General features: G+C 37.3%; 1 protein-coding gene across 2 annotated transcripts in view; it reads right to left on the bottom strand.

Moving 5' to 3' along the window:
• The window catches only part of cep83 (centrosomal protein 83), a 16,187-nt gene extending 1,567 nt beyond the window's left edge, over positions 1–14,620 (bottom strand). The window contains exons 1-14 of one of the 2 annotated variants that reach the window (XM_023423006.2): positions 14,533–14,620; positions 5,455–5,661; positions 4,913–5,063; positions 4,639–4,731; positions 3,824–3,955; positions 3,475–3,726; positions 3,240–3,371; positions 2,648–2,762; positions 1,803–1,947; positions 1,561–1,710; positions 993–1,068; positions 751–908; positions 526–655; positions 132–235 (exon numbers count right to left, since the gene is read on the bottom strand). In XM_023423006.2, coding sequence (XP_023278774.1) covers positions 132–235; positions 526–655; positions 751–908; positions 993–1,068; positions 1,561–1,710; positions 1,803–1,947; positions 2,648–2,762; positions 3,240–3,371; positions 3,475–3,726; positions 3,824–3,955; positions 4,639–4,731; positions 4,913–5,063; positions 5,455–5,661; positions 14,533–14,546 — 1,859 coding nt within the window. In that variant the 5' untranslated portion in view covers positions 14,547–14,620. The remainder of the gene's footprint in view (positions 1–131; positions 236–525; positions 656–750; positions 909–992; positions 1,069–1,560; positions 1,711–1,802; positions 1,948–2,647; positions 2,763–3,239; positions 3,372–3,474; positions 3,727–3,823; positions 3,956–4,638; positions 4,732–4,912; positions 5,064–5,454; positions 5,662–14,532) is intronic. The other variant, XM_087178436.1, reaches the window with a different exon arrangement.

Below are 14,620 nucleotides of genomic sequence, written 5' to 3'. Positions count from 1 at the left end.
GACTGAGGAACACGTCCTTACAAGAAATATCACATCAATTAGGGCAGCATGTTACTCAGAAAAAAGTACATCTGACCATCAGTTTAACGTGTCAGGATTACTTCATTCAGAAAATGAGAATTGATGTTTACTTCTTGGCTGCAGCAGCTTCCAGCTCCAGCTCTTCTAACTTTGCCTCCAGCAGCTGGATCTTATCCTGTTGCCTCTTCTCTTTGTTCTCTGTCAGTGTTTTCCTCTACACAGCACACACATACACACACACATTACCTGCAGCTTCCACAAAGAAAAAAATTCAAGTCTCTTTTAAAACCATGTCAGTGTTACGATGCTAAAAACTGTGTGTAGACATGTGACAGGACAACAGATGTGAGACCACCTGCCCTTTGCTCTCACTGTACGAGAACAGGTAATACTAAATATTATTTTTGAATACATTGTAAATGGATATAAATCCTTTCTGAAAGCTAAAATGTTGTATTATTTCCGATCTGCTGAGATGAGAGACATTGTAGGAAGCAGCTGTACCTTCTTCTGAGCCACCGCTGCCCTCTGCAGTTTCTCTTTGACCTGAGAGTATTTCTGCTGCAGCTCAGCCTCTCGGTCCTGCAGCTTGTGTTTCTCCTCCAACCACTCAACCTGACGGTCTTCCAACATCCTGGAGAAGGACGAATGATGGAGAAAAGACAGAGAGCATTAAGCCTCATGTTGAGTTAAGCTTTTTGATGTGAAGACAGAGCAGACCAGCAGAACCTCTCTGCCTCATGCTGGCTCTTCTCAGCCTGGCCTCGGGCCATCCTCAGCTCCTCCCTGACTCTGTCCAGGGTTTCTCTGAGGCGCTGGTTGGTCTCCATCAAGTCACTTTCAGAGTGCGACAGTGTCCCCAGCTGGACACCTAGATCTTGGTTCTGCTGTTGGGTCAAATAAAACCACAGTTATTTAAAGCATAAGAACTATACTAGGTTTGTTTTTTTGTTTTTATTGTGCCGACTTACCTGCCGCAGCTCAGATAGCTCTGCTCTCTGTCTCTCCAGCTCCTCAAGCTGTGAACTTTGCTGCTGAAGTTTTGTTCTGTGTAAAACATGAAATAAACATTTAATATAATGTCACCATGCAGAAAAGCTAATTTTATTCTTGTTCATTTTGTTATTTTCCCCTTTTTTCTTGCACAAATGGAGATCATACACTTGCTGTACTGTATTGGCATAAAATGAAAAACAAAAAAAAATCTCATCAAACATCAGACGAGCTGAACCCTGACACCATTATTTTGGTAATGACCTGTTTGCTCCAGTTTCTGTTCGTACAGGAACTGGAGTAAAGAGGCTATAAAGCATAATTGAGCTCTTAATTGGCTGGTATACGCAGTGCATCATCTCACCCCTGCAGTTTGACTTCATCTAAATGTATTTCAACAAATATACATGGCCCCTCCTTGTGCTCTTATTAGTTTCATTCAACAGTATCTGAACCTCAGAGTTCACATAATGTCACCACGTAGCTCAGCCTCAGCACATTTCCCCTCTGACTCATGCAGCTGCGTAGATTTTCTACCCCACTGACCTCAGGTTCTGCACTTCCCTGCGGGTTGACTCCTCGCCTTGCTGTGCACTACGGACCCGTTCCTCCCACTCCTCCTTCTGGGTGTGTTCTGCAGCGTCCTGCAGTGCCCTCTGCTGTTCCAGTGCTGCGAGACGGTTCTCCAACTCCAACCTAACAACATGAAACAGAAAAATGAAATGTAGAGATTTTGTACCAATAAGGAATTTGACCTCTGATATCAGTATCTGAAATGTGATTCTCACTTTTCCTCGTGTAAAACTGCAGTTTTGCGGAACTCCTCCTCCCGGGCAGACTGCACTTTCCTAACCATCTCCCTCTCCTTCTCCACCACAACCTCTCTGTGTCGCTCCACTGCAGCTTGTAGCACCTCCACATCTGCCTGCAGACCTGAGACACACAGGTGACTGTGAGAGGGCGACGGAGATTCACAAAGTGTATTCCAAAGAGGAATACAGGACACTTTAAACTCTAAGAAGGTTCAGCTCAGTTATGTAAATATGACCATAAATGAAAAATTCAACAAGTTGGGCAGGCAATATATCAAATATACTCGATGTACTGCTGCTTGTTCCATGTGGAATGTAGTAAATGACTATATCGCGATCATCAAGTATAAATTGTCACATGATTGCTTCAAACCGCCAACATGAAATTCACTTTGGCATTTTGCTCCTTTTGCTCTCTCCCTCTCACAGACAACACACTCACACCCATCCAGAAAACTCCTGGGGACGGGTATGTGTTTTTGTCTCTGGAGCAGAACTGGAGAGAGGGAAAGCGGTGAAGCGCTAAGGCGAGTTTATACGTGTTCAGAAACAGTAATTAAGGCGGATGAATTGGTTCAGAAAAGAAACAACTCTGGGTTAAATGTCTTTGGGATTCTGGGATTCTTGCTGATACACTTTTTTGTAGCTATGAGCTGTTTTAACGGTCAAATTTAACCCCCACCAGATGAACGTGTGAGGAAGAGGTGGATGACAAAGGACAGAGTACTCCAAACCAGATTAGGAGATTATGAGCAGACCAGAAAGTGAGGAAGTCAGGCATCTCACTGCAGAGAAAGATGAGCATTGTGTGTGTTTCATACCATCTCTCTGCCCCTGCAGTGTGTCTCTCTCCCTCTCCACCTCCCCTCTAGAGCGGGCACACTCCAGTTTGACGCTGGCCACCTCCAGTTTGTGTGAATGCTTCAGACTTTCAATCTGAGAACCAGAGAAGGGAGAGAAAGAAAATCAGTCTGCATGAGGCCATAGAGACTGTGTCTGTCATCATCTCAGTCTAACATCATCCACGGTATAAACTAGTAACTATACTGGTGAGGTGTTTTCCACTACAAGTGTATTTGTTGTAGTCCTCTTTTAGCTTCTTAGCTATGACTCAACAGGCTGCTTCATTGGCACAATAACATTAGCACAACAGGTCCGACTGGGTTTTAGCCTCAATCCTCTCAGGACAACAAAACACACGTGAATTCATGTTGTGACAAAAACAGTAAAAGCCGACGAATGAAACTTAGAGAGAAACAAGTTCATGTTTTATGTTTCTGATAAACTTATCACTAATCATATCCCTCAAACTTAATCTGCCATTGAAACCCAGACAGTGCTCAATAATGGCTCATGTCATGATGTTACTGTTTATAAACCATCTCAGGGGTCAGAGGTCAAAGATCAGCATACCTGACAGGTGAGAGAGTTGACCTCTCTCTCAGCTTTGTGCAGTCGCCCGGTGAGCTGGCTGTTCTGCTCGTGGCTCTGGTGAAGCTCGCTCTCCATCCGCTCTAGCTGCAGGCGCAACGACTGACGCTCCGCCTGTCAAACAGACAAATTTAAAATTTTAATTTAAAAACTGATGCAGCAAAAAAACAAACATCAGACAAAAACTGATAACATGCAAACATGTCTGTTGTCTCACCTCTAGTGACTTCACTGCAGCCTGAGACTCTGACAGCTGTCTGATCTGGATACGTTGGACGTTCTCAGCCTGCTGACCCGAGTTCTCTTTCTGGGCTCGGAGCTCGGCCACCTCCGCCTCCAGCCCCTTTAGCCGCAGGTGGAGCTGGGCTTTCTCCCTCAGCAGAGCCTCCACTCGTTTCCCATCACGCATTGAGTCCGAACCCTGGTACTGAGCCACCAGGTCCTCCCTGTCCTTCTCCAGACGAGAGAGCTGACAACAGGATACTGAATGTTTTAGATCTCAACTTCTAAATTAACACTAGTGTATCACAAGAACTTGAAGTCATGATTCAAATACACAAACACACCTCTGCCTCATAGCGAATCCTCCTCTCCTCCAGGATACGAGCATGCTCTTCCCTCTGGTGGTCAAACTGGGATTTGAGGAAAGTGAATTCATACCGCAGCTTGTTGTACTCAGACCTGTACTTCTCAGTCTCCTACGAAGAACCACAAGTACACACATTAGCCACAAATCAGTGAGAGGAGAGAGGGAGCAATCAGGCAGACAAAAATGGAAATTAGCTGCTACTCCCTTGAAAGCACAGACTTTCAAATGATTTTCAAAAGGCAATCAATGCTAATATCCTGACCGTTGCTATGGACTTGATAGTCACATCTGCTGATGCCTTGTTTCAAGCAGGTACTAAAGGATAATAGCAGCGATTTCCCTCTTCAGTAGAGGCCATTTCAGCTGATTAATCATGTAGATGATTAACAATAAATTCCACAGAACGACAGTAAAGGTGAAAAAACATGTTCAAGCAATTCTCACTGTGCTGAGGTTGGTGTCTTCGTATCAGTGTTGTACTATATTAGAGTACATGGTTGTACTGATTCCCAAAGGACATAACTGAAGTCTCCGCTGGCAATAAATCCCACGTCTTTTTATTTAGAGCATCTTTGTGAGGCAGGACAGCAACTCATGTCAAGCTAACTTTAAATATGAGTTCATCCAAATGCAAACCAGGCACAGTCCAGAAGCAAATAGGTTGTAGTTCTATCAGTAACACCACTGTTCTCTCTCATAGGGATTGTGGTCAGCAGCTGCTCAGTCCCAGAGAGCTGACTTGTGTCTGTTTTTAGTGACTTGTAATAAAGAAATGAACAGACAGAGGCTGACCTCCTCCAGTTTGTTGAACCTCTCTCTCACTGGAGCCTCCATCTCTTGCTGCACCTGAGCTCTGAGCAACTCCAACCGCTGAGGGGTCATCACCTGGTCAACACATAAACACACACACATTTCTATCCAGAAGGTCAGTGAAGTTCAGTTGCACAGAGGTGATTTTATTTTTCTGACCTTTGACCAATCAATTGTGAATCTAAAATTTTTTGGGGGAAAAAGGGGCATAGGTTTAACCCTTTGAGATGTCCTCTCCTCTTCATCAAGAGTTTACCTGCAGTCGAAGCTCCTCCAGCTCCCTGGTTTTGTCCAGCAGCTCTCCTCGCAGCTCAGCCAACAGCAGCTGCAGTTTCTCCTGCTGGGCCTGCCTGTCGCCCAGCAGCCGCTTCAGTTCACCCTGTGCCCGCGTGAACTCATCCTGCAGGCTGCGAAGAAGATACCACAGCTGAGATGGAACACACAATAACACTTACAGATACCTGACTATTATGGCGAACTGTGAAGCTCAGTATGTGGTGGAAAAACAGACTTAACTTTAAAATTCAAATAGTCTCCTCACTCTCTAATGACATAACAGTTTTCCCTGTAAAAGTATGACCCCTGTATCAGTGTTGCTGATTTTTTGTTGGTTATAAAAAGATAATTTTTCCCCATGTTCCTGCTCGTGCATGGATACCGTGTTAGTATGTCATATCTACTCTAAAGGATTTGATTTACATTCCCTTAATGTTCATACAAATAAAAAAGACACCAAAAGACAAGGACTGATAAAAAACAAATTAAAAAGCGTAAACGTTAAATTCCATTTAGCTTTACCTGGCATGTTCAGCCTTTAGCGTCTGGTAGTTGGTCCTGTGGTTTTCGCATTTCATCCTCTCATCAATAAGCATCTTCTGCAGCTCCATCTCTGCTCCCCCCAGCCCAGCTGACAACCCCAGCATGGCTGCAGACTTCCCCATCCCAGGCTCCAGGTTTGAGACAAGAGGCTGCGACTGGCCGAGGGTGGAGGAGGACATCTCACCTCTGCAGAAAAAGGTCAGATATGTAATATATGTATCTAAAAAAAGGAATAAAGGTTTTAAAGGATGTCAGTAAACACCCTGTACTTTAACAGTGACAAAGACTGTGTCCTCTGTGTGTGGTGTGGTGCTTTTAAAGGGCAGAATCACGCCTATGTTTTGTTGTCAGTTAGTAACCATGGTGGCTTTGAGAAGAGTCCCCAAGCTAAGATCTCAACCTCTTCATAATCAAGGCAAAGCTCTGAATCAATCTCAAGTGATTAGTTAGCTCCGCTCCCCGGCTGCTGGCTCTGCTGTCGATATGCAGAGTGTGTGATTACAACCACTGAACCCAAGGGTGTAGGTTTGGTCTCAACATTGGTAGAGACGAAACAACCCTGCCACTCCTCCAAAACAAAGAGATTGGCCTATTAATTTCGTCAACCAAACAGTTTATTAACATATAAGATCTGAATTTTCATTCAGGAATGCCCTTACGCAAAAGTAATACACTGCTCAAAATAATTAATGGAACACTTAAATCACATCACATCAGATCTTGATGAAAAATTATTCAGGTTGAAAATCTTTGCTGATGTAAATTGTATAATTTGTTGAGAACAAAATAATGTAACAACGGTCAATGGAAACCAAAATCAACCAACTGAGGGCTGGATTCACAATCACACCGCAAATCAAAGTGAAAAATTGAAATCACAGGCTGATCCAACTTGCATGAATTTCATCATGGCAACTCATAATGTGACTCAGTAGAGTGTATGGCCCCCACGTGCTCATCTACAGCCCTGTCCAGCTCTGCTCGTGTAACGGTCAGTCTCCTGGTGTCTCCCATTATCTTGAGACTTTGCTGGGAGAAACAGCAAACGTTCCACATGTTCATCCTGGAGGAACGGTACTACCTGTGCATACTGTGATTGGGCTGCAGGTACCACCTCATGCTACCAGTAGTGACAAGGACACTAGCATAACATAGGGTAAGGAGAGATCAAGTGTCTGTGGCCACCACATGCGAAACCAGTCCCTTTATGGGGGTTGCCATGCTTTTGGCTCTCCATTGCACCTGTTGTCACGTTCATTGGCACCAAAGCAGATGAAATTGATTCACAATCACTTGTGCTTCCTAAATGGACAGAATGATGACCCTGTTTAACTGACTTGGCGTCATACTGCGATGATTAAGTGTTTCCTTTATTTTTTGGGCAGTGTATATGAACATGTGTCGAATTTCCATAAGTGAAATATTTGTATATATGAAGTAAAAATTATGTATAAAACCTGTTAGAAATTCGACCAATATCATATAATTACATATGAATAATATTAATTCATTAATATAAAATATGTATTGTAGTATGCCTGTCTGTATTATAGACATATAAGATAAGGCATAAGAACGTCATAGTATATATCGCATACAAAGTCATGGTATAGTAAAGCATAAAAAAGTTATAGTATAGTAAGGCATAAAAATGTGATAATATGCTAAGGCATAAAAAGTCATTGTATAGTAATGCATAAAAACATAATATTATAGCAAGGCATAGAAACGTCATTGTATAATAAGGAATAAAAATGTCAGTATAATAAGGCATAGAAACGTGATAGTATTGTAAGTCCTAAAAACGTCATATTATAGCAAGGAATAAAAAAAAATCATTGTATAATAGGGCATAAAAAAGTCAGTATAATAAGGCAAAAAAAACATCATAGTACAGTAACGCATAAAGAGTCATAGTATTGTAAGGATTAAAAACATCATTGTATATTAAGGCATAAAAAAGTCATAGTATAGTAAGGCATAAAAATATCGTTGTATTGTAAAACATAAAAAAGTCATAATTTGCTAAGGCAGAAAAAGTCATTATATAGTAAGGCATAAACAAGTCAGAGTTGCCAATTATGACAGTTAAGCTATGCATGTCTTTGGACTGTTCAGGGTTCGCACCCAGAACCTCACTGTGAGTTGACCGCCCTAACCACTGCACCGTGCCGCCTCATAAATAACTCACTGTATAGTAAGACATAAGAACATCATAATATAGTAAGGCATGAAAATGTAATAGTATATTAAAGCATAAAAAGTCATAAAAACATCGAAAAAACTCATAGAATAATAATGCATGAAATGTCATTAAAACGTACATTATGACATTTTTATGCCATACTATAGTATGTGGGTTTTTTTTTAACTTTTTAGGCCTTACTATACTACAACGTTTTTTGACCTTTTTAATCCTTAGTACAGTATGACGTTTTTATGCCTTTTTAAGCCTGACTATACTATGACATTTTTTCACTTTTTATGCCTTACTATACTATGAAGTTTGTTGATGTGTTAAAATCCTTATATAGTATTTAGTTTTTATGCCTTTTTACGTAGTTTTTTTTGTCAAAAAAACTTCATAGTATATTAAGGCATAAAAGGTCATGAAAACGTCATAGTATGGTGAGGCATCAAACGAGATAGTACAGTAAGGCATAAAGATGCCAAAAAAAGGGGCATAGTATACTATGGCATAAAAAGTCAAAAAATCATCATGGTATGTTAAGGCATAAAAGGTCATAAAAACGTCATAGTATAGTAAGGCATAAGAAGAAATTATATAGTAAGGCATAAAAATGCCAAAAAACGTCATAGTATAATATGGCATACAACGTAAAAAAGAATCTTAGTATATTAAGGCATAAAAGGTCATAAAAACGTCATAATATGGTGAGGCATCAAACGACAGAGTATAGTAAGGCATAAAAACATAAAAATGCCAAAAAAAAATCATACTATACTATTGCATAAAAATATCAAAAATGGTCATAGTATAGTATGGCTTGTAACGTAAAAAAAACATGATAGTATATTAAGGCATAAAACGTCATGAAAATGTCATAGTATGGCAAGGCATGAGACGAAATTATATAGTAAGGCTTAAAAATGCCAAAAAACGTCATAGTATAGTTTGTCATAAAAATGCTAAAAAACGTCATATGGCATAAAAGGTAAAAAAAAAAAAAAACATAGTATATTAAGGCATAAAGGGTCATGAAAACGTCATATTTGTCATAAAAATGTCAAAAAAATGTTTAAGTCGTCGCTCCCAGCCCCTGGCAGACCTTGTCTCCCCTTTCTGTTTGTCCAGCCATTGAGCCAGGCTGTGAAACATACTATAGTTAAGCATAAAAAGTCATAAAAACATCGAAAAAACTCATAGAATAATAATGCATGAAATGTCATTAGAACGTACATTATGACATTTTTATGCCATACTATAGTATGTGGGGTTTTTTTTTACTTTTTAGGCCTTACTATACTACAACATTTTTTGACCTTTTTAATCCTTAGTACAGTATGACGTTTTTATGCCTTTTTAAGCCTGACTATACTATGACATTTTTTCACTTTTTATGCCTTACTATACTATGAAGTTTGTTGATGTGTTAAAATCCTTATATAGTATTTAGTTTTTATGCCTTTTTAGGCCTTACTATACTATAATGTTTTTTCACTTTTTATGCCTTAGTATATTATGACGTTTTTATGCTTTGCTATAGTATGACGTAAAACATAAAAATACCAAAAAAGTCATACTATACTATGGCATGAAAATGCCAAAAAAACGTCATAGTATATTTAGTCATAAAAGGTCATAAAAATATCATAGTATGGTGAGGCACCAAACGATATAGTATAGAATGGCATAAAACATAAAAAAAAAAAATCATAGTATATTAAGGCATAAAAGGTCATATAAACGTCATAGTATGGCAAGGCATGTGATGAAATAATATAATAGGCATAAAAATGCCAAAAAAGAATCACAGTATGTTATGGCAGAAAAATGTCAAAAAACGTCATAGTTTAGTATGTCATTAAACGTCAAAAAAATACCATAGTATATTAGGGCATAAAAGGTGATATAAACATCATAGTACGGCAAGGCATGAGACGAAATAATGTAATTAGGCAGAAAAATGCCAATAAACGTCATAGTATAGTGTGGCATAAAACGTCAAAAAAACAACATAGTATAATAAGGCATAAAAGGTCATATAAACATCATAGTATGGCAAAGCATGTTATGAAATAATATAATTAGGCATAAAAATGCCAAAAAACGTCATAGTATAGTACGGTAGAAAAATGCCAAAAAACGTCATAGTATAGTATGGCATAAAACGTCAAAAAAACAACATAGTATATTAAGGCATAAAAGGTCATATAAACGTCATAGTTTGGCAAGGCATGTTATGAAATAATATAATTAGGCATAAAAATGCCAATAAACATCACAGAATAGTATGGCAGAAATATGTCAAAAAAATATCATAGTATATTAAGGCATAAAAGGTCATGAAAACGTCATAGTATGGCAAGGCATGAGATGAAATGATATAGTAAGGCATAAAAATGCCAAAAAATGTCATAGTATATTTTGTCATAAAAATGCTAAAAAACGTCATATGGCATAAAAGGTAAAAAAAAAAAAAAACATAGTATATTAAGGCATAAAAGGTCATGAAAACGTCATATTATGTCAAGACATGAGACTAAATGATATAGTAAGGCATAGAAAATGCCAAAAAAAACGTCATAGTATATTTTGTCATAAAAATGCCAACAAACGTCATAGTATAGTCCTATGGTATAAAACGTCAAAAAAACAACATAGTATATTAAGGCATAAAAGGTAATATAAATGTCATATTATGGCAAGGCATGTGATGAAATAATGTAATTAGGCATAAAAATGCCAGAAAACGTCATAGTATAGTATGGCAAAAAAAGTAAAAAAAAACTTCATAGTATAGTATGGCATAAAACGTCAAAAAAATACCATAGTATATTAGGGCATAAAAGGTCATATAAACATCATAGTATGGCAAGGCATGAGACAAAATAATGTAACTAGGCATAAAAATGCCAAAAAACGCCATAGTATAGTATGGTAGAAAAATGCCAAAAAACGTCATAGTATAGTATGGCATAAAACGTCAAAAAAACAACATAGTATATTAAGGCATAAAAGGTCATACAAACATCATAGTATGGCAAGGCATGAGATGAAATGATATATTAAGGCATAAAAATGCCAAAAAATGTCATAGTATATACTATGGCATAAAACGTCAAAAAAAAACATAGTATATTAAGGCATAAATGGTCATATAAACGTCATAGTATGGCAAGGCATGTAATGAAATAATATAATTAGGCATAAAAATGCCAAAAAACGTCATTAATATAGCATGGCAAAAAAAGTAAAAAAAAACTTCATAGTATATTAGGGCATAAAAGGTCATGAAAACGTCATTTTATGGTAAGTTATCAAACGACATAGTATAGTAAGGCATAAAAACATAAAAATACCAAAAAAGTCATACTATACTATGGCATAAAAATGCCAAAAAACGTCATAGTATAGTGTGGCATAAAACGTCAAAAAAATACCATAGTATTTTAAGGCATAAAAGGTCATATAAACGGCATAGTATGGCAAGGCATGTAATGAAATAATGTAATTAGGCATAAAAATGCAAAAAAAACGTCATTAGTATAGTATGGCAAAAAAAGTAAAAAAAAACTTCATAGTATATTAGGGCATAAAAGGTCATGAAAACGTCATATTATGGTAAGTTATCAAACGACATAGTATGTTATGGCATAAAAATGCCAGAAAATGTCATAGTATAGTATGTCATTAAACGTCAAAAAAATACCATAGTATATTAGGGCATAAAAGCTCATATAAACATCATAGTATGGCAAAGCATGAAACAAAATAATGTAATTAGGCATAAAAATGCCAAAAAACGCCATAGTATAGTATGGTAGAAAAATGCCAAAAAACGTCATAGTATAGTATGGCATAAAACGTCAAAAAAACAACATAGTATATTAAGGCATAAAAGGTCATGAAAACGTCATAGTATGGCAAGGCATGAGATGAAATGATATAGTAAGGCATAAAAATGCCAAAAAATGTCATAGTATAGTGTGGCATAAAACGTCAAAAAAACAACATAGTATATTAAGGCATAAAAGGTCATATAAATGTCATAGTATGGCAAGGCATGTTATGAAATAATATAATTAGGCATAAAAATGCCAATAAACATCACAGTATAGTATGGCAGAAATATGTCAAAAAAATATCAAAGTATATTAAGGCATAAAAGGTCATGAAAACGTCATAGTATGGCAAGGCATGTAATGAAATAATATAGTTAGGCATAGAAATGCCAAAAAACGTCATTAGTATAGTATGTCATTAAACGTAAAAAAAATACCATAGTATATTAAGGCATAAAAGGTCATATAAACATCATAGTATGGCAAGGCATGTGATGAAATAATATAATTGGCATAAAAATGCCAAAAAACATCACAGTATGTTATGGCAAAAAGAGTAAAAAAAAACTTGATAGTATATAAGGCATGAAAGGTCATAAATACATCATAATATGGCAAGGCATCAAACGACATGATATAGTAAGACATAAAAATACACAAAAAATTCATACTATAGTTTGTCATAAAAATGCCAAAAAAAACGTCATAAAAAGTCAAAAAAACTTCATGGTATATTAAGGCGTAAAAGGTCATGTAAACGTCATAGTATGGCAAGGCATAAGACAAAATGATATAGTAAGACATAAAAATGCCAACAACTTCATAGTATAGTATGGCATAAAACGTCAAAATAAAATCATAGTATATTAAGGCATAAGAAGTCATAAAAACGACATACTATAGTAATGTATAAAAATATCAAAAAAACGTTATACTAGAGTTATGTATGAAAATGTCATACTATGCTAAGGAATAAAAATGATATGTGGCGACCCATCCACCAGGGCACTTGGCGTCCCTGTTTTTTTTTTTGCTGATATCCTTCCAGGTGCTGGATGCTGGGATCAGCCTGATGTGCTACACCTGAGCCTTGTGTGGTGCATTAAGTCTTCCCCCTTTCAGTCCTGGCTCTCTGACATCTCTAGCTATCTCTCTGGCTGTTTACGTCGTCGCTCCCAGCTCCTGGCAGACCTGATGGCAGCAGTGGCCTTTTTGTGTATTGTATTTTGTTATTTGTTGATTTATATCTCATTTTCCTTGTGTGAATAAATTATTTGAAAGCTACCTGCCAAGTCGTGTTGTCTCCCCTTTCTGTTTGTCCGGCCATTGAGCCAGGCTGTGAAACATACTATAGTTAGGCATAAAAAGTGAAAAAAACTGACATAGTATAGTTAGGCCTAAAAGGTGAAAAAACCTGACATATAGTAAGGCTTAAAAAGTGAAAAAAAAATACATGGTATAGTATGGCAAGGCATTAGAAGAAATTATATAGTATGGCAGAAAAAGTCAAAAAACTTAGTATAGTATGGTAGAAAAAGTCAAAAAAACTTCATAGTATATTAAGGCATAAAGGGTCATGAAAACATCATATTATGGCAAGACATGAGACTAAATGATATAGTAAGGCATAGAAAATGCCAAAAAATGTCATAGTATAGTAAGGCATAAAAAGGCATAAAACTGACATACTATATAAAGCTTAAAACATGTCAAAAAACTTCATAGTATAGTAAGGCCTACATAGGCATAAAAAGTCATAGTATAGTAAGGCACAAAAACCTCATAGTATAGCAAGGCAGAAAAAAGTCAGCTAGAGTTGCCAATTAACCTAATGTGCACCATAGTATATTAAAGGCATAAAAAGTGATACTATAGAAGGCATGAAAATGCCATTGCATACTCAGGCAAAAAACATCATAGGTAGAAAAAAAGGCAGAAAAAAGTTATAGTATAGTAAGGCATAGAAAAGTCATAGTATAGTAAGGCATATAGAAGTCATAATATGCTAAAAAGCCATTTTATGGTAAGGCATAAAAAAGTCATAGTATAGCAAGGCAGAAAAAAGTCAGCTCGAGCTAACCTAATGTGCATGTCTTTGAATTGTATGGGAACCCAGAACCTTCTCACCTTGACTCATCAGTTCTAACCACTCTACCACCAAGGCATAAAAACATCAAAGTATTGTAAGGCATAAAAACACCATCATGAAATGTTCATGTGTTGCTTAGCAACAGCCCTGTATCAGTCCATGTGTGGAACTATTTGTGTTTGCTTTGCCAAACAAATGATGAAATAAACAAACAAATCATAGTGTGTTCTTGCTTATTTAAGAACTGTTATATAAAATCATAACTGTATAACCGAGAGTTTCATATGCCGACTCAGATCCAAACATACAGCCAAGTGTCACAAAAGAATACAGTAAACTTTATGTTAACCAGCTGAGGTTTGTTAAAATCTTTTCAAATACAAGCTAATAATGTAAGCACACACTGAAAGTTTAGGCTGTGGGTCATCGTGGAATATCCTTAGATTGACTGTGGGTTGAGCTAACATTTTAAATTGATGTCTGAGATTTGTCAAAGGCTTTGAGCTGTTTTTAAATACCCGCCCTGTGTCCCGCGACTTGGGATGCTATCTAGCCAGTTAGCTACCTTAATGCGTCCGTTATCGGACAGACCCTGTCTCTACTATTTTATTTGCTACATCGGGGCAGTATGATCAAAATAAACAGTCATTAGCATGGTTCAGACAAGTTTTCACAGTGTGAACACAGAAGACCATAATTCAAGCAAAATACTGAGCGACATAACGTAGCTGGCTTAACAAGCTAACTTTAGCAACAACTTGGTGAGACAAATAGTGAACGTTAGCACAACTGAATTCAGCTTGCTAACTGGGCTAATATGATGTACAACCCGGCGCACATATTCTCTCTGTAACAACGAAGTACGAGTCTATAGGGTGTTGTTCAGCTACACTATCGTTTACTTTACTTATTTGAGAAGTTTGCTGCCAAAAGCCATTTACCTCTTGTTGAACATAAAGACTCCTTTCAGTCCTGCTTCCTGTCTGCTTTGCTAGCCAGCGCTAGCTAGCTAATCAGTAAACTACAAAC

Source organism: Seriola lalandi, unplaced genomic scaffold (assembly GCF_002814215.2).
Source record: "Seriola lalandi dorsalis isolate HSWRI2012SDOR001 ecotype SW California unplaced genomic scaffold, Sedor1 jcf7180002054688, whole genome shotgun sequence".
Classification (NCBI taxonomy): domain Eukaryota; kingdom Metazoa; phylum Chordata; class Actinopteri; order Carangiformes; family Carangidae; genus Seriola; species Seriola lalandi.
The sequence above is the reverse complement of the archived record's forward strand: the minus strand, read 5'-3'. Positions and strand labels throughout refer to the sequence as shown.